General features: G+C 35.3%; 1 protein-coding gene and 1 pseudogene across 2 annotated transcripts in view; one reads left to right on the top strand and one right to left on the bottom strand.

The window, feature by feature from the left end:
• Positions 1 to 23,661, bottom strand: part of SLK (STE20 like kinase) — a 63,595-nt gene that overhangs the window by 24,404 nt on the left and 15,530 nt on the right. For both annotated transcript variants that reach the window (XM_025993279.2, XM_025993270.2), the window contains exons 2-9: positions 16,280 to 16,444; positions 14,103 to 14,151; positions 13,631 to 13,780; positions 5,817 to 5,889; positions 5,450 to 5,644; positions 4,801 to 4,882; positions 2,627 to 2,755; positions 905 to 2,281 (exon numbers count right to left, since the gene is read on the bottom strand). In XM_025993279.2, coding sequence (XP_025849064.1) covers positions 905 to 2,281; positions 2,627 to 2,755; positions 4,801 to 4,882; positions 5,450 to 5,644; positions 5,817 to 5,889; positions 13,631 to 13,780; positions 14,103 to 14,151; positions 16,280 to 16,444 — 2,220 coding nt within the window. The remainder of the gene's footprint in view (positions 1 to 904; positions 2,282 to 2,626; positions 2,756 to 4,800; positions 4,883 to 5,449; positions 5,645 to 5,816; positions 5,890 to 13,630; positions 13,781 to 14,102; positions 14,152 to 16,279; positions 16,445 to 23,661) is intronic.
• On the top strand, positions 11,117 to 11,529 carry LOC112915779 (ATP synthase-coupling factor 6, mitochondrial-like; annotated as a pseudogene).

Raw genomic sequence — 23,661 nt, 5'->3', positions numbered from 1 at the left:
AAATATTGATCCTTGCGCCCTACCCCAGACCTCTACATAATGCCCTCTGAATCTTTTTTTGAGAAAGAGAGCATTAGTGGACGGGAGGGGCAGAGGGAAAAGTTGACTCCCTACTGAACAGGAAGCCAGATGTTCAGCTTGACCCCAGACCCTCAGATCAAGCCTGAGCTGAAGGCAGCCCCCTAACTGACTTGGGCCACCCAGGTGCCCCTGAAACTCTTTTTTAAAATAATTTGTTCATGTTGATGTATACTTGACCTATAATAAATAGTATGTTAGTTTCAGGTGTACAACGTAATGATTCAATATTTGCATGTATTGCTAAATGATTATCATTTAGTCTAGCTAACATCCCTAATCATATATACCCCTGGTAACTCTTAAGCACACTAAGATTTGAGAATGGCTCTAAGAGCTCCAAGTGTTCTGCATTTTATTTTTTTGTTTGTTTTCCCACAATGGTTCTCATGGCAGTCGAGATGACTACCTACGATTGAGGAGGCAACAGTGTATGGGCCACTGGTAAATCAAGGACTGTTTATACTCTAAATGTACTTAAAAAGAGATCATTCTTTCAATTCCTCAACTCTTTCATACATTATGGATGCTTCCTAAAATATATCTAAATATGTGCAATAAGAGAACCCAATCACACCAAGTAACTTCTACTGTTTACGTCAAGTTGGCAAAAACAGGTATTATAAAAAAACTAAAAGATTATATCCAGAATCTCTCTCCTTCATTCTTTTTAGTTGATTGCCTTTTTAGTTGATTGCCTTAAGAACTTTATAAGGTTGGCAATACACTGGTTTGGTGCTGTTTTATCTTCAAAATATGTTTCACATAACCTGTAAATTGCCAAAATTATGAAGAAAAACTCAAACTAGGACTCACATATACTTACTTGCAAAGATATTGATCCACTGTCTTTAGTTTTGCTTAGGAAGCTAGAAATAGATAAATTCAAATCAATGCTGCTATTATCAGCAGTGGAACCAGTGCCTGAATCAGTATCATTTTCCTTTTGATTCTCAGATTCTGGAAGCAGCATGGTTTCAGTTTTTGATAAAGCACCTATTTCTCCTTTATTTTCTGCATCTTCGGAGTTGATATTAATACTAGGTATTGGAACAGGCTGAGGTTCACTGGGCTGAGAAGAGGGAGTCACTTGAGGTTCTGTTTTAATTGGCATTTCACATGGAATTGCTTTTTGCTCTGTATCTATCTGAACAGTGGCTTCAGGAGCATCCTGAGTTTCACTTCCTAAAGCCTTCTGGTCAGTATGAGTTACTATACGTCTGACCTCTATTTCTTCAGTGCTACTGGATTCAATAATTTCCTCACCTTCATTTGTCCCAGACTCCTCACTAGTCTTCACTACGTTCTCTAAATTGTTGATTAATTGTTCCTCATCTTTACCTTCCATGGATTTCTGATCTATCTCATTAGTTTCCACTACATCTTTAATAGGAACTTCCTCAGTACCACCAGCCTCAGGACCCGTTTTGGGCTTACTTACTAATTTCTGATCTACTTCAACCACTTCCTTCCCATCATTACTCTGAGCATCCTTAGCATTGTCTTCAACTGCCTTCTGAGCAACATCTCCTGCCTCATTTGTTCCTATCACATTGCTTGCATTGCTGATCATGTCTTCTAGAGTTTTGTTATCTTTTCCCAATTTCTCTTGAGTGTCTTCCTTTGTAAGTGTAACTTCATCTTCAACTACCTGAATGTCTGCCTCTTTTTCTCCCGTCTCTTGAGAAACTAAATCCATTGTCTGAATAGCAGTATCTTTAATTTCCTCAGATTTCATAATCTTATTTTCAAATATCTGTTGCTTTTCCTGATCCTTTTCTTCCTCAGGTTTCAGATTCTGTTCAATATCTGTTTCTAAAGTTATCATTATATTACTTTCTTTTCCTTCATTGACTGAATTAATGTCCACTGTTTCTTGGTCTTCTGTGTCAGGTAGATTTTCAAGCCTGGGTCTCTTCTCCTCTCTCCCATTTTCCTCGATCACTGTTGTTCTATCATGAAGTTCAGCCACAGCTTCTAAGTGAGCATCAGTAATATGTTCATTAATTCCCTCTGCAGCTTTTTCAGGTTCATCAGTGGTGAGTTTTTCATTAAGATCTTTGCTGTTAAATTTATCTTCAGAAGTATTATGCTCTGTTTTTTCTGAGACAGATTCCAAAATACAAGCATTTTGTGAAAGTTTATCTTCTTCAGAGCTGGCAATACTAAGGTCAGATGAGGCACGCTTACTTGCAGGTATCGGCTAAAAAAGATTTTATACATTTTAGTGTTAAAATACGTCTTTGAGATGGTGACCAAAACAATATATATATTTTGTATATAGATAAGTATATGATTTAAGTCATATATAATGATTTAACATCTTAAGTAAAATTTGATGAAGTTATAAAAATAACTTAAAGAACTGGCAAATCTTTAAAAAAATTTGACAAAAATGGGTAGCAAGGAGCAAAGGGGTAATCTTCACCCCTAAAATTAAAGGTTTTGAACTGCTACCTATGGATTAATCTTTAGACACAGGTACAATTACACCTCAAAATGTGACTCTAAATATTACCCAAATAATATTTCCTTTCTAAATACTGACCAAAGAATTTTCTGTTTCTTCCTCATCATCTTCCTCTTTGCCATCTTCAACTTCTTCTGTTACTTCAGCCTTTGCCTCTGCAATCAGCTCTCGAATTGGTTTGTTGGAATCAACCGTAACAAAAGGATGCTGTTTGATCATTAAAAAAGAACATACTTAATTAACAGCTGAAATGGTTGCTTATAAAATTTCAAACACATAATACACACATCATTATGTGATAAAATATAAACACATGGGCAGCGAAAATATAAACCACTTCAGATGATGTTACATTTGAGCAAGGAAGGAGCAGAAGGGGACTGAGCAGAAATAGGGGCTGCCTACAACTATGTAACTTTTTTTTAAGAATCGGAAGGAAATATGTCAAAAATGGTAACATATCTGGGTAATAGGTACATGTACTTTTCTGCTATGTTTGAAATTTCATAATCTAAAATAAATTTTAAAGCAAATTTCAAATTGATACATTTTTGGTTCTTAAGAAGTAACAACAATATATATAAATCCTGGATAAAGCCTCAATAAAAGAATTACAAAAAGCTTTGGAATTCTGTTTAAAGTGTCTGCAACTGAGAGTGCCTGGGTGGCTCAGTAGGTTAAGCACCTGCCTTTTGCTCAAGTAATGATTCGGTGTCCTGGAATTAAGCCCTGCATCTGACTTCCTGCTCAGTGAGGAGCCTGCTTTCTCCTACTCCTTCTGCCCTTCCCCCTGCTTGTGCACACGAGTGCACTCATTCTCTCATAAATAAAATCTTAAAAAAAAAAAAAAAAGTGGTCTGCAAATACCTGCTTTTTTGACATGGTTCTAATATTCTTTATTTTTATTTTATTTTATTTATTTTATTTATTCATGAGAGAGAGAGAGAGAGGCAGAGATATAGGCAGAGGGAGAAGCAGGCTCCTCACAGGGAGCCCAATGCAGGACTTGATCCCCAGACCAGATTACACACCCTGAGACGAAAGCATATGCTCAACTGTTGAGCCACCTAACCATCCCTGGTTCTCATATCTTAAGAGTAAGAGTAAGAAGACATTTTATTCATTTTTGGACACTCAGCAGCACTTAATAGTTCCTGTCACAGACTTAGGCCTTCCAAAGTGGGGATGATGAAATAATATGAGAAAGTGCATTTTAGGGATGCATCTGTTGCACAGAGCAAGGGAATTCTTTGTTTTTTTTCCCCAGAGATAAAGAGATCAACTTAAAATACTATAATGCAAGAGTTACACAGTAACTCAATCTAACAGTAACTGCCTCAAGGTGTGTCATTCTGTTTGTCCACCTGTAATATTATTTAATAAATGTCTTTTTTTTTAAAGATTGTATTCATTTATTCATGAGAGACACAAAGAGAGAGGCAGAGAAACAGGCAGAAGGAGAAGCAAGTCCCACTGGGAGCCTGATGCAGGACTTGATCCCAGGACCCTGGGATCACACCCCAAGCTGAAGGCAGATGCTCAAGCACTGAGCCACCCAGGCATACCTATTTAACAAATTTCTATTTCAGTTATTACAAACGGGTCCCGCTATAAAACAAAACTATCCAATCACTTTAAAAGCATTTTTTTAATAGATTTTATTTATTTACTTGAGAGAGAGAGCAAGAGCAGGAGTAGGAGGGAGGGACAGAGGGAGAAGGAGAAGCAGACTCCCCACTGATCAGGGAGCACAATATAGTGCTGGATCCCAGGACCCTGAGATCATGACCTGAGCTGAAGGCAGACACTTAACTGACTGAGCCACCCATATGCCCCTAACACCATTTTTTTTTTAAAAAAAAGTCAGCAGTATTTACTGAATATTTACCCTCACCGTAAGAGATTTAAAAAAAATTACTCATGACCCCTGCTCCCAAGGGGCTTGCTTTCTAGTAACTGGAGAGACAAACTAAAAGTAACTAACAAAGTAGAAATAACTAACAGAATTAAAAAGAACACAATTAAATGGAATCAAATAAGCACAAGTGGGTGACTTCTAAGCTAAATGCCTTTTAGTAATGGAAGCAAACATGTTTGTAAGCAAATGTTTACTACTACAATGTATTCTAAGTTTCCACAGGGAAACTCGAGTGAAGAGACAATACACTGAATGATCTGAAACTGTACTCTTTTTAATGAAATGTTAAAACAATTACCTGTAGTTTGCTGTGGTTATATTACTCTTCTCTTACCTGCAAGAGCTGAGATGTAGTCCACCTGGAATCCACATTCTTTTCCAAGCATTTCTTTAGAAAGTCCTTAAAATTTGGAGACCTTCAAAATAAAATGTTAACGATAGTCTGTTTTACTTTCTTGTTATTAAAATCAAACAAAACTCTGATAAGATTGAGTTTTATTATATATGTAATACTATTCAACATAAGAAAATTAGTTAATGAGAATGCTAAGATTTCATAATAATATTAAGAGGAATATTAAGATATCATCTGTAAAAAGAATGCCAAATACATATGTATACAGTTATAGTTTGAGATGCGAGATATAGTCATACATTCACAAGTATGCCAAAAATCACAGAAACTGTTCTATTAAACTCCACAAATATAAATCAACCACATATACACCTCACTTTCTTGTAGTACAGAAAATACTGTATTATATACAGTTGTTTCACGTAGAACTCAAATCACTGATATTTTCAAATTTATGGAAAAAGTCAGTTATAAAAATTTGGATGGTGCTTAAGTCGTTAAAAAAAAAAAAAGTACCAAAAATCAGTTTTCTACCCATTCAGTCTTTGTGCCACACAACTAAATTTAAATATCCTTGAAAAGCTGGAAGAATAAAACATCAAGTTCTGTTTTGTTTAGAATAATTTACCATTTTGATGGCTGTGCTAATGTAGGGGGCTCTGATTTTGCTATTTTTAGCAGCACTCGCATTGGATTTAATTCATGATGAGGAGGTTCTATCTCAGCCATTTCTATTAAAGTGATACCCAGGGACCAAACATCAGCTTTGTAGTCATACGGTCTGTCCTTAGATGTTTCACACATGACTACTTCAGGAGCCATCCTATGAAGACAGAGAATTTAAAGTTAAGATGTTTAACATAAGAATAACAATTGCAAGCCACATAAAAGATAGACAGTATAATCAATTATGAGGACAAAATTAATGAGTGATAAAAGGTGATTAAGAGCTTCTGATACACTAATACTGCAAATCCAGAAAACTGAATACATACCAATATGGTGTGCCAATAAAGGAATCTCTTCTTTGAATTGTCCTTGTGTTTTTAGCTGACACTCCAAAATCCGCTTGAAATAAACAATCATACAAAAGTATTAACAGTTTTTTTTTATTAAAAGGTTTTTTTTAGCAAAGTTCACTGTACTTAATATAGGGAAAAGCATTTCAAATCTTTAACAAGGCCACTCTTATTAAAGGGTAAGCAAAAGAGAAAGAGTAACTTCTCTACCATCCTAATTTTGACCACAGGGGATCCCTGGGTGGCGCAGCGGTTTAGCGCCTGCCTTTGGCTCAGGGCGCGATCCTGGAGACCCGGGATCGAATCCCACATCGGGCTCCCAGTGCATGGAGCCTGCTTCTCCATCTGCCTGTGTTTCTGCCTCTCTCTCTCTCTCTGTGACTATCATAAATAAATTTAAAAAAAAAAAAAAAAAACTAATTTTGACCACACTCTTTCTACCACAACCCCCCTCCAAAAAAAAAACCACCAAAGAAAATACCCTATTAATAAACTTAATACCACCATCTTTATACATCTTCAAACCATGAATTGTTCAGAATTTTTAAAAAAAATAGTAACTTTTAAACAGACCAGTCTACCCACTTCAAAACAAATGCTAACTAGTGGTGCATGCTATAATTAATTGTTATAATTACACTGTTAGACATAATTAAATTGTTAGATATAAACATTTTTTTCAATAGTGTGAAAAGCAGAAATTACAAAGTAGCCTCTATGACATGTCTTGCTAATTTCTTCATAAAATTATATTACAAAGAAAAAAATAAAAAACTATGCTTTCTGATTTAAATTATAGAGAACAGAAACATTACACCTTTGCCAGTTGTTAATCCTACCTTTTCAGTCTAGAGAACAATTAATAGCAACATAAATTTGCTCCTGCTGCATAATTACCTCATATCATTTATATATACATGAAGTTTATATATATACTTTTAAGTTACATATTTGAACATGTCATAATTCTAAAAATGAATTAAATATTAAAAATCCAATATCTGGTGCTCATGCCCCAAGAAGTGCCATAGAATATATGCTCAAGAGGGACGTTTGGGTGGCTCGCAGTTGAGCATCTGCTTTGGCTCAGGGCATTATCCCAGAGTCCCAGGATCAAGTCCCCCAATGGGCTCTCTGCATGGAACCTGCTTCTCCTCCCTCTTTCTATGTCTCTGCCTCTCTCTCTGTCTCTCATGAATAAATACATTCCTAAAAAAAAAAAAAAAAAAAAAAGAATATATACTCAATAAATGGTAGCTACTATTAGTAGCCATATCTCTAATTTTAACCTTTGTGCTATTTTGTTGGTAGAACTCTTAAAGCTCATGAAATCTTGCCTGTATTCTAATTATTTTTGTCTATTATATGGTGGGGTTTTTTTGGACCACGTAATTCTCCCACTTAAGAGACAGTGGTAACTGCCCATTGCCTATGGAGTGAACTTCAAGCTTCCTAATGTGGTATATACAAAGTCCTTTATTACATTAGGTATTTCATTAATATTTTATAGTGAAATTAATAAATGAGTAAGCAAATAAAACATATTAAACTTGGGAGGTTATATCTGCAGAAGATGCAACATAAATAGATTTCTTCAGGACTCTTCACCATTATTCCCCTCTACCCACCACCTCCTCAACTTAGAAGCTTCTCATGTTTTTGGAGGAATGACTTGAGATTACAATATGAAATTCCTGCCAGAGATTCTGTACTCTGGTAAAATCAGCTCAGTACTTATTCTAGTGTTTTCCTAGAGCTTATTAATGCTCTTCTAACTTTCTCCCCTCAGAATATGATTGGGGAAGAAGGTCCAGGAACAAGCCTAAACCACTGCGTTGTCAACATTCATACCTCTCTAAGCACTCTTATGAACAAGAGGTAAACCAAAGGTGGATAAAAAGGTACCCTAATTTCTGTGCAAAGGGGAAAATTAAGATTGCTATGTGCTTTGTTGTTTCACTTATAAAAATGCAGCATTTATATGTTAGTCTGTTAAAATAGCATTTTATACACTTATTTCCATTTGCAAGCATGTGACCTGATAAAACTCTCAAAAAAATTTGGTGTATGAAATAGTTCTTGAGGATTGTATGATTCTTTACATCTGTGTACATGTACCAGGTATCACAGAAATAGAAGGTTCCCAAGTATTGACAAATTAATAAAGCAAAAATTACAACTGTTTTAAATGTCAACCAATTCAAGATGGGTTTTGGCATTCCTAAATCTTCAATAATTTACTTGTTTTTAAAGGTATGCATTATTTTACACAAAAGTATGTTTCTGTATCTAAGATTCTAAATACATTTACAGAAAAATGTGTACCGAAATGGATAATGCACTAATGAACTATTTTTAAATGAGCTACTAGAGTTTAAAAAGGACATAAAACAAAAAGAGTAATACCCAGAATTAAAAACCTCAATTATGAAGTGACAGAACTCAAGAAAAATCAGAAAATATCATTTTATTTATTTATTTTTTTTAGAAAATATCATTTTAGAAACAAAGACTAAAGTAAGAGAAATACAAGAGCAAATAAGCACAACAAATTCACACCCATTACCACCTCACATTCATTAGGATGGCTATCATCAAAAATATAGAAAATAACAAATGTTGACAAGGATGTGGAGAAACTGGAACCTCTCCCTGTGCTTTGCTGATGGGAATGTAAAACAGTACAGCTACTATGGAAAATGGCAGTTCCTCAAAAAATTAAATATGGAATTACCACATGATTCAGCAATTCCATTTCTAGAATACCTAGAAGAATTGAAAGCAGGGAACCAAACAGGTATTTGTATACCCATGTTCATAGCAGCATTATTCACAAGAGCCAAAAAGTAGAAGGCAAAGTGTCTGTCAATGGATGAACGGATAAATAAAAAGTGGTACATTTAAGTAACTGAACATTGCTAAGCCTTTAAAAGGAAAGTGACATGCTACAACATGGTTGAACCTTGAAGACATTATGCTAAGTAAAATAAGCCAGTAACAAAAAGACAAATATTGGATGATCCCACTTACATGACGTACCTAGAATAGTCAAATTCATAGAGACAGAAAGTAGAATGGTGGTTGCCAGGAGCTGGGGGGGAGGGAGGAGGAAGTGGGAGTTAGTGCTTAATGGGTTCAGAGTATCAACTGGGGAAGATGCAAAAAAGTTCAAGAGATGGATAGTGGTGATGGTTGCACAACAATGTGAATATACTTAATGCTACAGAACCATACACTAAGAAATGGTTAAAACAGTAAATCTTTTAAGTATATTCACAATTTTTTAAAAATGAAGAAACATAAAAAGAATTTGGGAGAGAGTTCTTAAATACTGATGAGTTCTTAAATACTGATGACAGGAAAAGCCAACAAAATCTTTTAAAGTCCCTAAAAAAAGATAGCTAAATGCAAAGAAACAGAACAAATCAAACCCATAATTCCAAAAAACCTTCCTGGAAAAAAAAAAAAGCTTGAATATTATAAGAACATATTAGAGAAATGTCTAGTCAAATTATTGGTCTTCGAAGAAAAAAATTATTTGGCATATAGGCAAAAAGAGCACATGACTTGAAAGAGAAAGAAAATCAGATTATCATCAGACTTTTCAACAACACTTTATAACAGAAGAAAACAGAGTAACATATTTCAGATACTAAAGGAAAGAAATGTAAGCCAAGCATTTTCTACCCAGCAAAACTGACCTTCAAAGTATAGACATGGGTAGAACTGTTCTCATTTTACAGGAACTCAGAGAGCCCCACCAGAGTTATCTACCAGAGAAACTTCAGATAACCAACATGACCAAAGAGAGAGCAACATAAGGACTGATGGTGAGCATTAAATATAGAAAAGAGGACTAAACTGAGTAATCATGAGATATTATAAATCTATCATCAAAGTCCTGAGAACCAGGACTCTCAGGATAGAAGAAGATACACATATAATATAGAAGAGTTAGGTTAAAACAAAACAAAACAAATTTATCCTGAATTTGATTAGTAAATATGTAGAAACTCGTAAGAGCCTACCTCTGCCCTCTGGAAAGGCCTAGAATGATGACCAATCCAGAAACTGTTAATCACTTCTAACATTCAGATACAGTCTTGAAATACCATATCCTACTAAAAGAAACCAGAGCTTCTCAAAGAAATGGTTAATTACAGGTTGGAGGCAGGAAGTATATAAAATAAGCCTGAAATTTTTCAACCTAACACATAGTAACAAGGAAGCTATCAAAAGCTACTAAAGTCGGGATCCCTGGGTGGCGCAGCGGTTTGGCGCCTGCCTTTGGCCCAGGGCACGATCCTGGAGACCCGGGATTGAATCCCACATCAGGCTCCCAGTGCATGGAGCCTGCTTCTCCCTCTGCCTATGTCTCTGCCTCTCTCTCTCTCTGTATGACTATCATAAATAAAAATTTAAAAAAAAATTTTTTAAATCTTAAAAAAAAAAACAAAAACAAAAGCTACTAAAGTCATATCAAAAGGATTAACATACCAACTTAAACAGGCTCCCAATGACCAAAGATGGTACAATGTGAGCTTTAATAAGGATAAAAATTGGAATAGATTTGAAATCCCTAAAATTAAATTAAATTCATGAATTAATAATGATATTTTTAAAAATACTAGTCACCAACAAGATGAGAGAGAACCAAATCTTTAAAACTACATAAATAAAAAGAAGGAATCAAGCACTTTTCCTGTCTTGTCCATATGAACTATACTCCCGAGTAATCAAATAGTTGAAGGGAAGTATCATCTTATATAATCCTAATTTTATAATAAATAAAAATAATGAAATAATTGAATAATTATATCAAAATTATTTTTTTTAAAATAAATGAACACAAAGTGATAGAATTCACTTTGCAACACAAACCAAAGAACACATGTAGGCATTAAGTATCGACAGCTGCTTAAAAAAATAAATGCAGGGATCCCTGGGTGGCACAGCGGTTTAGCGCCTGCCTTTGGCCCGGGGTGCGATCCTGGAGACCCGGGATCGAATCCCACGTTGGGCTCCCGGTGCATGGAGCCTGCTTCTCCTCTGCCTGTGTCTCTGCCTCTCTCTCTCTCTCTCTGTGTGACTATCATAAATAAATAAAAATTAAAAATATAAAAAAAAAATAAAATAAATGCAAAAGGCAGATGTGTGCCTCCCAATAAAAGGACACAAAACCACCTATATAAAGTTTGACAAAAATCAAATTTGAGAGAATGGTGGCAGCAGTGGAGACTGGCAGCTCAGGACTAAGTGCAAGTAACAGAATCACCATGATTCTTCAGAGGCTCTTCAGGTTCTCCTCTCTCATTCGATCTGCAGTTTCAGTCCATTTGAGGAGAGAAACATTGGTGTTACAACAGTGACATTTAACAAGGAACTTGATCTTGTACAGAAACTCTTCGTGGACAAGATTAGAGAATAGAGAACTAAGTGCCAGACATCTGGAGGACCTGTTGATACTGGCCCAGAGTACAAGCAAACCTGGAGAGGGAGCTTTTTAAGCTTAAGCAAATGTATGGTAAAGCAGACATGAATACTTTCCCTGACTTCAAATTTGAAGATCCCAAATTTGAAGTCTTGGACAAGCCCCAGTCCTGAGGAAATAATGTAAAGTTTATTTGGCAATTTGTCCTAGATTAGTTGTACAACTGGATCAGAATAAACATGTTTCACAACTGTCAAATGTTTTTTTAATTCTGGTTCCAAATAAATTATTTGGTGATGTTGGGTGTTAAAAAAAAAAAATCAAATTTGAGACTGATGAGGCCTTTGCATTTATCTGCAAATCCAAAGGAAATACAGAAAGAAACTTACTAAAAATAATCATGAGTGGGGATCCCTGGGTGGCACAGCGGTTTGGCGCCTGCCTTTGGCCCAGGGTGCAATCCTGAAGATCCAGGATTGAATCCCACGTTGGGCTCCCGGTGCATGGAGCCTGCTGCTTCTCCCTCTGCCTATGTCTCTGCCTCTCTCTCTCTCTCTCTCTCTCTCTCTCTCTCTCTGTGTGTGTGCGTGTGTGTGACTATCATAAATAAATAAAAATAAAAATTAAAAATTAAAAAAAATAAAAATAATCATGAGTATGAATTCAGCAAAATGCAGGTTGAGAGAAACTACACATCTAACACCCAGGTCTTATAATTCAGTGCTTCTCAACCTTTTTTTCATCATCATTCTCCTAAGCAGCCTTTTAGACACTTTTTCCTAATCTTCTCTTCCCACCATATACATTTTAATGCCACAAGATATATTATCTGTTTATGTATTGTGGGCCTTTGGAGGATTACTACACATTTTTTTTTAAGATTTTATTTATTTATTCATGACAGAGAGAGAGAGAGAGAGAGAGAGAGAGGCAGAGACACAGGCAGAGGGAGAAGCAGACTCCATGCCCAGAGCCTGACTCGGGACTCGATCCCAGGACTCCAGGATCACGCCCTGGGCCAAAGGCAGGTGCTGAACCACTGAGCCACCCAGGGACCCCCATTTTTTTTTAAGATTTTATTTATTTATTCATGGGGGGGGGGGGGATTACTACACATTGTAATATCTAATATTTTTTTGCCCCCGAAAAATCAATTTTGGTCCCCCTGAATATACATGCCATAAATAAAATGTAAAGAAAGGAAAGAATGGAGGGGGTGAGGATCCTATAAATTAAGAGACTTAGAAGAAAAATCAGTTTTTAAATATGGGCAAACCTAAAATCTAATGTCAAGAGATGAACACTGGGTAATAAAGGATGAAGAAATGCAAGGAAAAAAAAACAACCCAAGGAAGTGATTACTATAAAGGTCAGAATAAAGGTTACCTGTGGAGAAGAGAGGGACATAAGATGGGATACATGGAAGAGCCTCTAGTTCTATTTCTTGACCTGGGTGGTAGTTACAAAGCTACCACCACACAATTTTGTGTAAAGTTACACAGCCACAAAATTACTGAGCTACACAATTACTCGTGTGGTTTTCTTTATCTGTGTTCATTTCACAATAAAAAGGTTAAAATTTAATATATCAAATTATATCTGTTTAGATGTCATGAAAAAAGTGAAATGACTATGATCAATGGTATCAAGATGACTTTTAAACAAATTTTGTCATTTGCATCTTCCAAATTACACAAATTTAGACCTGGTCACCAGATGTTTTTTTTTTTTTAATTCTTGAGTATACTTACTTAAAACGGACTGTATCTTCCACTTGTATGTGTACATAGGAAATTAATCACTTTTCCATCTAAAATCTACATCTATTTTCTTCTTATGAAGTTATCACTTATTTCCTCAGTACAAAACAAAATTAAAAATTCTAGTCCTTGATATTTACTTTAGGCATCCTTTTCAGGTCTACTTTGTTAGTTTACCCAAGATACCACATTTATAAAATGGACTATAAAACTAAACTTGGGAAAAGAAATCTACTAGACATGAGTTTTGGAAATGAAAATAAAACCAAGCAGTTTTATCACATATTCTAAATGTACTACATTAACAAGTATTAAGTCTACATACAAAAATTTCAAGGTAAAAAGAATTAACCAGTCTTTTTAAAGCTTGTCTTTTTGAAAATGAAATTCTTCCTTTCTTACTTTCTTTTTAAAATGTCTTTATATTAGTTGCCTATACTTAGGAATTCTGGGAATTAATGAATTATTTATCTAAGGAAGTATTTAACAAAATTAAGATGGAGTAATTCTCCATGCTTTACACATTTGAGTTCAAACACAGCAATATTAAGGAAAATCTCAGCACAAATTCAAAAGTTTATTTAAGGGAAGAAACTTACCCAACTTAATATCTCCATCTAAGGTAAAAAGAATGTTGCCAGCCTTTAGATCTCTATGGATGATTTTATTATCATGCAAGTAGTTCAAGGCCTCTAGAGTCTGTTTACAAACTACTTGTATTTGGGACTCAGTTAATGGTCTCTCAAGTTCTATAAGGAAAGAGTAAACAAATCTTCATTGTTACACAGTGAAAACCCATCAGCAAGATGTATATTTTTATCATCACTATCAAAAATCAATTAGTGAATTAATTTAAAACTAAATATCTACAAAGATTACTTTCCTCATATTTTACATTCAACGTTTCATTTTAGAATTTTGTTACAATTTTCTAAGAATATAAAATGTAATTAAGCTGATTCCTTAATTTATTGAGCTTCAGTTAATAATATATACATACGTATAAATGTTTGAAATCCTTTGATTAATAATAATTTAAGATAAAAATATAAAGAAGAAAAAAATGTTTACCAAGCATCACAGCATCTACTGCTCCACCTGCACAAAATTCAATGAGGATCTGCAAGGAAACAAAAAAAGTATGTGTCTAACATGACACTGGGTTTGAGTTTTTTTCTTCAATTTTGAAAAAAAGACAAAGGAATAACTAGGTTATAGAAACAATATTATGCTGACCATAAAGATTCTCTTTGTTAAAAGAGCTAAGAGTCTTAATGATACACATTTGGAGAAAGCACAAAAAAAAAAACCCACAATGTAGACATAGGGGCATTTTTTAATCACCATTTTTAGTGTACCTGCTTCTCTAAAATTACTAGATACACAATTTTTACTGAGAACAGTATTATATATCCATTTCACCATCACCAAATGATTTTATTACACTCATTTTTTTTTTTTTTAATTTATGATAGTCACACAGAGAGAGAGAGAGAGAGAGAGAGAGAGAGAGAGACAGGCAGAGACACAGGCAGAGGGAGAAACAGGCTCCATGCACCGGAAGCCCGACGTGGGATTCGATCCCGGGTCTCCAGGATCGCGCCCTGGGCCAAAGGCAGGCGCCAAACCGCTGCGCCACCCAGGGATCCCTATTACACTCATTTTTAATGTAGCTACTATGATTTAAGTGATCCAATCTATTTTTCAACTTTACTAATAGGAATAAATCCCAAAAATACTTAAGAGACTTCTTTTAGTTAAAACACATATATATTCAAAAGCTTCAAATCCTAGGTCAATTATCACATCTTGATGGATGCCTTCCCGGATCTCCCTGGTACACACCACCATGTACCTTTCCTTTTTACCCCATCATAGATGTAATTTTATATATATAATTCCTTGAAGTATTAATTATAGATAATTAAAAGCTACATCTCCCACTAGCTTGTCCCTCACAGATGTCCAACTTTTTATTTTGCAACAATCTCAAGTAAAGATCTTTACTGTCTAGGAGTTCATTTTCTTTTTTAATTTTTTTTTTATTTTTATTTATGATAGTCCCAGAGAGAGAGAGAGAGAGAGAGAGAGAGGCAGAGACACAGGCAGAGGGAGAAGCAGGCTCCATGCACCGGGAGCCCGACGTGGGATTCGATCCCGGGTCTCCAGGATCGCGCCCTGGGTCAAAGGCAGGCGCCAAACCGCTGCGCCACCCAGGGATCCCTAGGAGTTCATTTTCATTATAATCTTTGGGAACATTCTCCTAGAGCCCTAAACTATATTAGAGGACACCACACTTGTAACTACAGATAATTTTTTTAAATTATTTGTCTTGTCAAACTGTATAGCTTCCTGCTTTAACCTCTTTGTATAACACTCTTATTTTTTACAGATGCCTGCCAATTATAAATTGTTTTCAAATTCATTTTATCATTTGAAAAATAATTTGGAAGGTAGATCACTCATCTTATAGATAGATGAGTAAACAGACTTAAAGGTTAACTGACTTATTTAAGCTCCTACCTACCAGCACCAGGATCAAAAAATACAGAGCTTTCGATTTCCAATCAGGAATTACTTCTACTACCTACACTTCTCTCCTAACATTTCCCTCATAACACTTTCCCTCAAGGAGAAAATTCTCATTTCAGAAAGGCCTCATGATTAAATTAGTACAGAGCAAATGACTGACCAGTTATTATAATAAATATGATTTTATTTCTATGTGTATTTATGCCTAATATTTTCTAAAAATAAACAGAATTTATACATTTGGGCTTAGCTACTACATCATGCACCAAAGGTGAGTCTGATAAAATAGAAGATATTTAAAATTTCTGGTAAACATTCTATAATTACGTGATTTACAAAAAGTTTAGGGTAAGAAATTATAAACAATTTCTAATAAAACAAGAGATTTCCAAAAAATTTTTAAATAAATGCTAAATTTAAATTACAAACATGAAAGACCATTTAATTTTATAGTTTAGGAAATTCAATATTTTTATCTAAGTTTTTCCATTTGGGTCCAACGTCAATAATAAAATACTGTACAATTTGAAATATATATCTGAACATCTGCTGAAGCTAAGGATAACTACATTGGTAATGAACCTCTTATCAGATCAAATCCCATTCAAGTAACATAAGTAATTAAATAGAAGAGGTAACAGGGCTTTCACAACTTATAAACCTCTGTTGGAGAATTAATTCATTTTAACTCTTATAGATCAATAGAAAATAGTTACCCAAAGATTGTTCTCATAATAGAAGGCATCCAGAAGTTTGACTATATTTGGGTGATCACAAGATGCTAATATATCAATCTCAACCATGTAATCTTCAAGTTCTTCTTCAGATTTTGTGTCAATCACCTTTGCAGCAGCTAAAACATTGGTCTCTTTATTCTGGGCCTAAAAATGAAAGCATCACAAGTGTCACATTACAATGCGTACTTGATTTTTTAAATTTTATTTTCTATTTTTAATTTTATTTATTTTTAAAGATTTTATTTATTTATTCATGAAGACAGAAAGAGAGAAAGGCAGAGACACAGGTAGAGGGAGAAGCAGACTCCCTGCGGAGCCTGCTGCAGGACTCAATCCCAGGGCCCTGGGATTATGACCTGAGCCAAAGACAGACACTCAACCACTGAGCCACCCAAGCGCTCCTATTTTCTATTTTTTAAAATAAACTTCATTTTTTTAGACTAGTTTTAGGTTCACAACAAAGTTGAGCAAAAAGTACAGTGCTCTCCCATAGTCCCAGTCCCTACACAAGCACAGCCTTTCCCACCATCAACATTCTGCAGAGTAGTAGTACATTTGTTAAAACTAATGAACCTACAATGACACATCATCCCAAAAGACTACAGTCTTCATTACGGTTCACTCTTGGAGTTTACTCTATGGGTTTTCACAAATGTATGACATTATCTATCATTATATCATACAGAATAGTTTCACTGCCCTAAATATTCTCTATGTTCAGCCTATTCATCCCTCCTTTTTTCCTAAGCTTTAGCAACCACTGATCTTGTTTACTGCAGCCATAATTCAGCTTTTCCAGAATGTCACATAATTGGAATCAGAGTACGCAGCCTTTCCAGATTGGCTATGTTCACTTAGTAACATGCATTTAAGCTTCCTCCATGTCTTATCACAGTTTGATAGTTCATTTCTTTTTAGGACTGAATACTCCATTACATATAGATGTGCTAAGTTTATCTATTCATCTAATGAAGGCATCTTGGTTATTTCCAAGTTTTTAATAATTATGAATAGAGCTGCTATACCACGTGCAGGTTTTTGTGTGGATGTAAGATTTCAACTTTTCTGGGTAAACACCCAGGAACACAATTCCTAGATCATATGGTAAGAGTATGTTTAGTTTTGTAACAAACTAAAACTGTCTTCCAAACTGGCTGTCCCATTTTGCATTCCCACCAGCAATGAATGAAATGAATTCACCCAGGGGCCCCATTAATTGGGTTTTTTAAAGACATTCACATCCTCACCTGCAACTGGTGTTGCCACTACGAATTTTTTGTCATTTTAATAGGTGTATAGTGGCATCTCCCTTTTTAATTTGCAATTTTCAAATAACATATGATGTCAAGCATCTTTTCATATGCTTACTGGCCACGTGTATATCTTCTCTGGTGAAGTGTCTGTTTAGATATTTGGCTCATTTTTTAATGAAACTGATTTTCCAACTGCTGAGTTTTAAGAGTTCTTTATGTATTTTGAGTAACAGTCCTTTATCAGATATGTTTTAGCAAATATTTTCTCCCAGTCAGTGGCTTCCCTTCTCATTCTTTTGACATAACTTGTTTTTAAAAGATAGCCTAAACATATATATTAACTAATGCTACACACTGTGCTAAGAGCTTTATATGCACATAGAACAGTATTTCAAATTGCAGGCTCTACTGGGTCAGACTGTTCAGGTTCAAATTCTGGTTCTACCAGTGTGGTACTGGCACAAAAACAGACACATAGATCAATGGAACAGAATAGAGAATCCAGAAGTGGACCCTCAACTTTATGGTCAACTAATATTCGACAAAGGAGGAAAGACTGTCCACTGGAAAAAAAAGAGAGTCTCTTCAATAATGGTGCTGGGAAAATTGGACATCCACATGCAGAAGAATGAAACTGGACCGTTATCTTACACCATACACAAAGAAACTCAAAATGGATGAAAGATCTAAATGTGAGACAAGATTCCATCAAAATCCTAGAGGAGAACACAGGCAACACCCTTTTTGAACTTGGCCACAGTAACTTCCTGCAAGATACATCCATGAAGGCAAGAGAAACAAAAGCAAAAATGAACTATTGGGACTTCATCAAGATAAGAAGCTTTTGCACAGCAAAGGATACAGTCAACAAAACTAAAAGACAACCTACAGAATGGGAGAAGATATTTGCAAATGACGTATCAGATAAAGGGCTAGTTTCCAAAATCTATAAAAAACTTATTAAACTCAACAGCAAAGAAACAAACAATCCAATCATGAAATGGGCAAAAGACATGAACAGAAATCTCACAGAGGAAGACACAGACATGGCCAACACGCACATGAGAAAATGCTCTGCATCACTGGCCATCAGGGAAATACACATCAAAACCACAATGAGATACCACCTCACACCAGTGAGAATGGGGAAAATTAACAAGGCAGGAAACAACAAATGTTGGAGAGGATGTGGAGAGAGGGGAACCCTCCTGCACTGTTGGTGGGAATGTGAACTGGTGCAGCCACTCTGGAAAACTGTGTGGAGGTTCCTCAAAGAGTTAAAAATAGATCTTCCCTACGACTCCAAATGTACTGCTGGGGATTTACCCCAAAGATACAGATGCAGTGAAACGCTGGGCCATCTGCACCCTGATGTTTACAGCAACTATGTGCACAGTAGCCAAACTGTGGAAGGAGCCTCGGTGTCCATCGAAAGATGAATGGATAAAGAAGATGTGGTTTATGTATACAATGGAATATTACTCAGCCATTAGAAAAGACAAATACCCATGATTTGCTTCGACGTGGATGGAACTGGAGGGTATTATGCTGAGTGAAATAAGTCAATCGGAGAAGGACAAACATTATATGGTCTCATTCATTTGGGGAATATAAAAAATAGTGAAAGGGAATAAAGGGGAAAGGAGAAAAAATGAGTGGGAAATATCAGAAAGGGAGACAGAACGTGAGAGACTCCTAACTCTGGGAAACGAACAAGGGGTGGTGGAAAGGGAGGTGGGCAGGGGGTGGGGGGGACTGGGTGACGGGCACTGAGGGGGGCACTTGATGGGATGAGCACTGGGTGTTATGTTATATGTTGGCAAATTGAACTCCAATAAAAAAAAAAAAGCAAAAAAAAAAAAATTCTGGTTCTACTACTTATTAATAACTGTGTTGCCTAAAACTAAAAATCTTTTAGTTTCCTCATCACTAAAATGTATTAACATCTCACAAGTTTGTAAGAATTAAGATAATAAATATTAGCCAAGTTAAAAAAATACATATAAATATTTAATAAAATGCTTGCCATAATAGGCAATAAGGATTCAGTAATGTTAGGTATAATTATTTAACCCTCACAACAGCTGTATATTATTATCCTTAAAAGAGGATATACAAACTTAGGTTAAAAAGCTTCCCCAAGGTCATGTAGTAAGAGACAGAATAAGGATTCAAATCCAGGCTTGTTTCCAAAGCTCTTTCTTTTTTTTTCTTTTCTTTTTTTTTTTTTTTAAGATTTATTTATTTCTTTATTCATGAGAGACAGAGAGAGAGACAAAGACATAGGCAGAGGGAGAAGCAGGCTCCCTACTGGGAGCCTGATCCTGAACTTAATTCCAGGACTCCAGGATCACCACCTGAGCCAAAGGCAGACACTCAGCCACTGAGCCACCTAGGTGCACCTCCAAAGCCCTTTATCTGAATCATTACCCTTCCAGTTTTCCCATACTTCTATCAGTTATTTTTCTTTGCACTTAGTACTTTAACTTTTCATTTTCTTTCTTTGGTTGAATAACTTCTCACTTCCATTTATTACAAATGAAAGACTTCCAAATACACTGTTAAGAGCCAAGACCATTTGTGAAAAAGTTAAGAATCAGATCTTAAAATACTAATTAGGTCTTTTTAAAGATTTTATTTATTTGACAAAGGGCATAAGGTGGGGAGGCAGGACTGGATGCAAGAGAGGGAGAAGCAGTCTCTTTGCAGAGCAGGGAGCCTGATGTGGGGCTTGATCCCAACCTGAGCTGAAAGAAGATGCTTAACCAACTGATTCACCCAGGGGCCCCATTAATTAGGTTTTTTAAAGACATTTCAATATTTCAATATCATACATTATGTTATCATCACTTCAGCAAAACTGCACTAATACCTTTAAAAAAAGAAAAAATACCAAACTTTTAAAAGCTAGTAATAAAAGCTCCAATAAACTAATTAATGTCCAAATCCCACTTTTAAGAATTTATCATGAGGAGCGCCTGAGTGGTGTAGTCAGTTAAATCTCCAACTCTTGGTTTTGGCTCAGGTCATGATCTCAGGGTTGTGAGGTTTAAGCCCTGCATTGCCTCCATGCACAGTGCAGAGTCCGCTTGAGATTTTCCCTCTCCCTCTGCCTCTCCCCATGCTCGTGCGCTCATTCTCTCTCTAAAATAAAAAACTATTTTTAAAAAAGAATTTATCATGAGATAATTCTACAAAATAGAAAACATGGATACCCAGAAATATTCATCAAAGCACTATTTATAATAAGGAAAACTGAATGAACCTAAATGTCCATGAGCAAGAATCTGCTTAAATAATTCAGCACAGTTCTACAATGGAAAATTATGCAGCCATTAAAATCAATAACTAATCAGTTACTATTTAAGATGGAACAGTGGCAGGACACCTGGGTGGCTCAGCAGTTGAGCGTCTGCCTTTGGCTCAGGGCGTGATCTTGGGAGTCCCGGGATCGAGTCCCCCATCCGGCTTCCTGCATGGAGCCTGCTTCTCCCCTGCCTGTGTCTCTGCCTCTCTCTCTCGGTGTCTCTCATGAATAAATAAATAAATAATTTTAAAAAAAAAATATGGAACAGTGACTGTAACACAACACTGAATGGAATAAAAGGCAACTTACTAAACATGAGAGGTATGTAATTTTACAAAAACCACACATCCATTTTCACATATGAACAGGTGTAGGAGAAGTATCTGGAAAGGCATCATCAGTGAGAATAGTGGAGTTTCAGGTACTTTTGATTTTTTCTTTACTTTTCATGTTGTTTGAATTTTTTAATGAAATTGGTTTTTTTAAGATTTATTTATTTATTTATTATTTATTTATTTATTTGTGATAGAGAGAGAGGCAGAGACACAGGGAGAAGTAGGCTCCATGCTGGAAGCCCGATGTGGGACTCAATCCTGGGACTCCAGGATCGCACCCTGGGCCAAAGGCAGGCGCCAAACCGCTGAGCCACCCAGGGATCCCCTGAAATTATTTTTATAGAAGTAGTAAAGTACTAAAAAGTATCAATATATGAGATGATGATGAAAAGAATAAACAAAACAAGTACCAGTCTGTATACAGGAACTGTCCTAAGTAGACTATGTTATGTTTTACTTCCTTAAGAAAAATTAGAAATAGAATGCAGTATTAATTACTGGTTAAGTAATTAAGTAACCCTAATGTTTAAGATTCAGAGAATATGTTTCAGATAAAAAGATAACTTTATACTGGTCATTGCTGCAAATCCAGAAGAATATTCTAATCTACCACATTTTGTTAAATCTAAGATACCTCTTAAGATGCACCACTGTTTTATGTTCCAGTAAGGAAGAAAAACTGCCAAATAAAGTACAAGATTTTATCAGTTTGAATTCTTATGTTACATCTTTTTAAAGAGCTCTTTTGGACACATTTAGACAAAGATTGTTACTGTACATCTATTCTTGTGAATAAGTTAAATACTTCGTATTCAAGCCTGACTCTTCTGACTCACTTTTTCAGTCAGAGTTACCTAATGTCTGTGCTTTTCCACAGGATATCATTCTCTGGCCATTAAAAGCTTTAGTGATGCAGCATTTCTTAAAAGAGTGTTTCTCTATTACTGTTACCAAAACTTTCTTTGAAACCACAGACTCATTTTGCCATTAGAATGCTGATACTTTCTTGATCTTAACCAAGGTGCTAAAAGATTTTTAGATAGCAACCAGAACTCACATCTTTTTTCAAAAGGTACTGAAATAGTTTATTGAGACATTAAGGGGCTGCAATAATATGACACTAGGGATACAACTAGGTTCACAAAACACAGGTAAGGACAGATACATCACAATTACCACTTGGTCAACAACAATACTAAGACATCTATGGATAAAAGACATCCCAATTTCAGAGATGTTAAAAAGTAAAAAATCTATCATAATTAGAGAAACATGGTATCAAGTTTGTCTCTCAAAAGAAAGAGACTACAGTTGAGCCAACAATAATTAGAACTCTCCCTCCCCTGAGTCAGAGGAAGTAAGCCAGTGAAAGATAAGTTATTCTCTCACAATTTTAATGTAACACTTTGGGAGGAAAAAGACCAGAGGAACTGTCCTTGAAGAGGAACACTATAAAGTATGAGCCCTGGTAGGAGACCAAGTGGGGTTGAAAGTCATCTTGCTTCTACATGCTTCTACTAATGTCCTTGGAGATTTTAAGATGTGTCTTGTTAATGAAATGACATAAAGGGGAAAAAATAATTAACACTAGATAATCTCTAAAGAACTTTACAGTGACAAACTCCATTATTCCATTCCTCTGGATACAATGATTAAACCAACAATGGTACCATTTAGTTTACTGTAAGTAATAAATAAAAGTCACATTAGAAAATACAGTGCTTCTTATATTATTGCTTGAAAATAACTCTGAAAATCAAAACTGAAAAAATATTGGTAAATGTGTGAAACTATACTTTGAACAAATATAAAATGTTAAAAAGAAAGTTTCATCTACCTACTACCTAAAACTAAGAAAATTCTTCACATAAAGATTTAATAAAATAACCAAACAATAAAAATAATGGAATAATGAGTATCTAGATATTAATTTAAAGAAGATAGAACTTCTACTGATAAAAAGTTTTCAAAGATCAGTCACGATCATCTAAAAATCAATGTCTTCATTTTCACGAATCATGAACAGAGCTTGGGCACATTCCATAAAAAGACAAGTGACTGCAGGGAAACATAACTTACTTGAGTTTCCTGCACTGGTTTCATGTTCTAAAAGAAGTAGGGTAAAAACTATACCCTCTTATATAACTCTTGGTTTAACAGTGGTTTATTTCCTGGGTGGTAAGAACATAAGTAATTTTTAAATCTTCATTTATTTTCTTCCTACGTTCCTACATTTTCTAAGACTAGTTAATACTCCCATACTAAGAAACATTTTAACAAAATTGTCAGCTGGAAATTGAAACACCAGCAAAGGAAATACAGATGACTTCTTCAGTACCACAAAGGTGTTCCTCAATCAAAAGGGGAAGGCAAAAAAAATAATAAAAGGAAAATACAAAAAGAATCTAAGCGACAATAAAAAAGAAGAATTTAATCACTTCAATAATTATGGAGACTGATTCTACT

This window comes from Vulpes vulpes, chromosome 15 (assembly GCF_048418805.1).
Source record: "Vulpes vulpes isolate BD-2025 chromosome 15, VulVul3, whole genome shotgun sequence".
In the NCBI taxonomy this organism is placed as follows: Eukaryota; Metazoa; Chordata; class Mammalia; order Carnivora; family Canidae; genus Vulpes; species Vulpes vulpes.
This window is presented reverse-complemented; position numbering and strand designations above follow the sequence as displayed.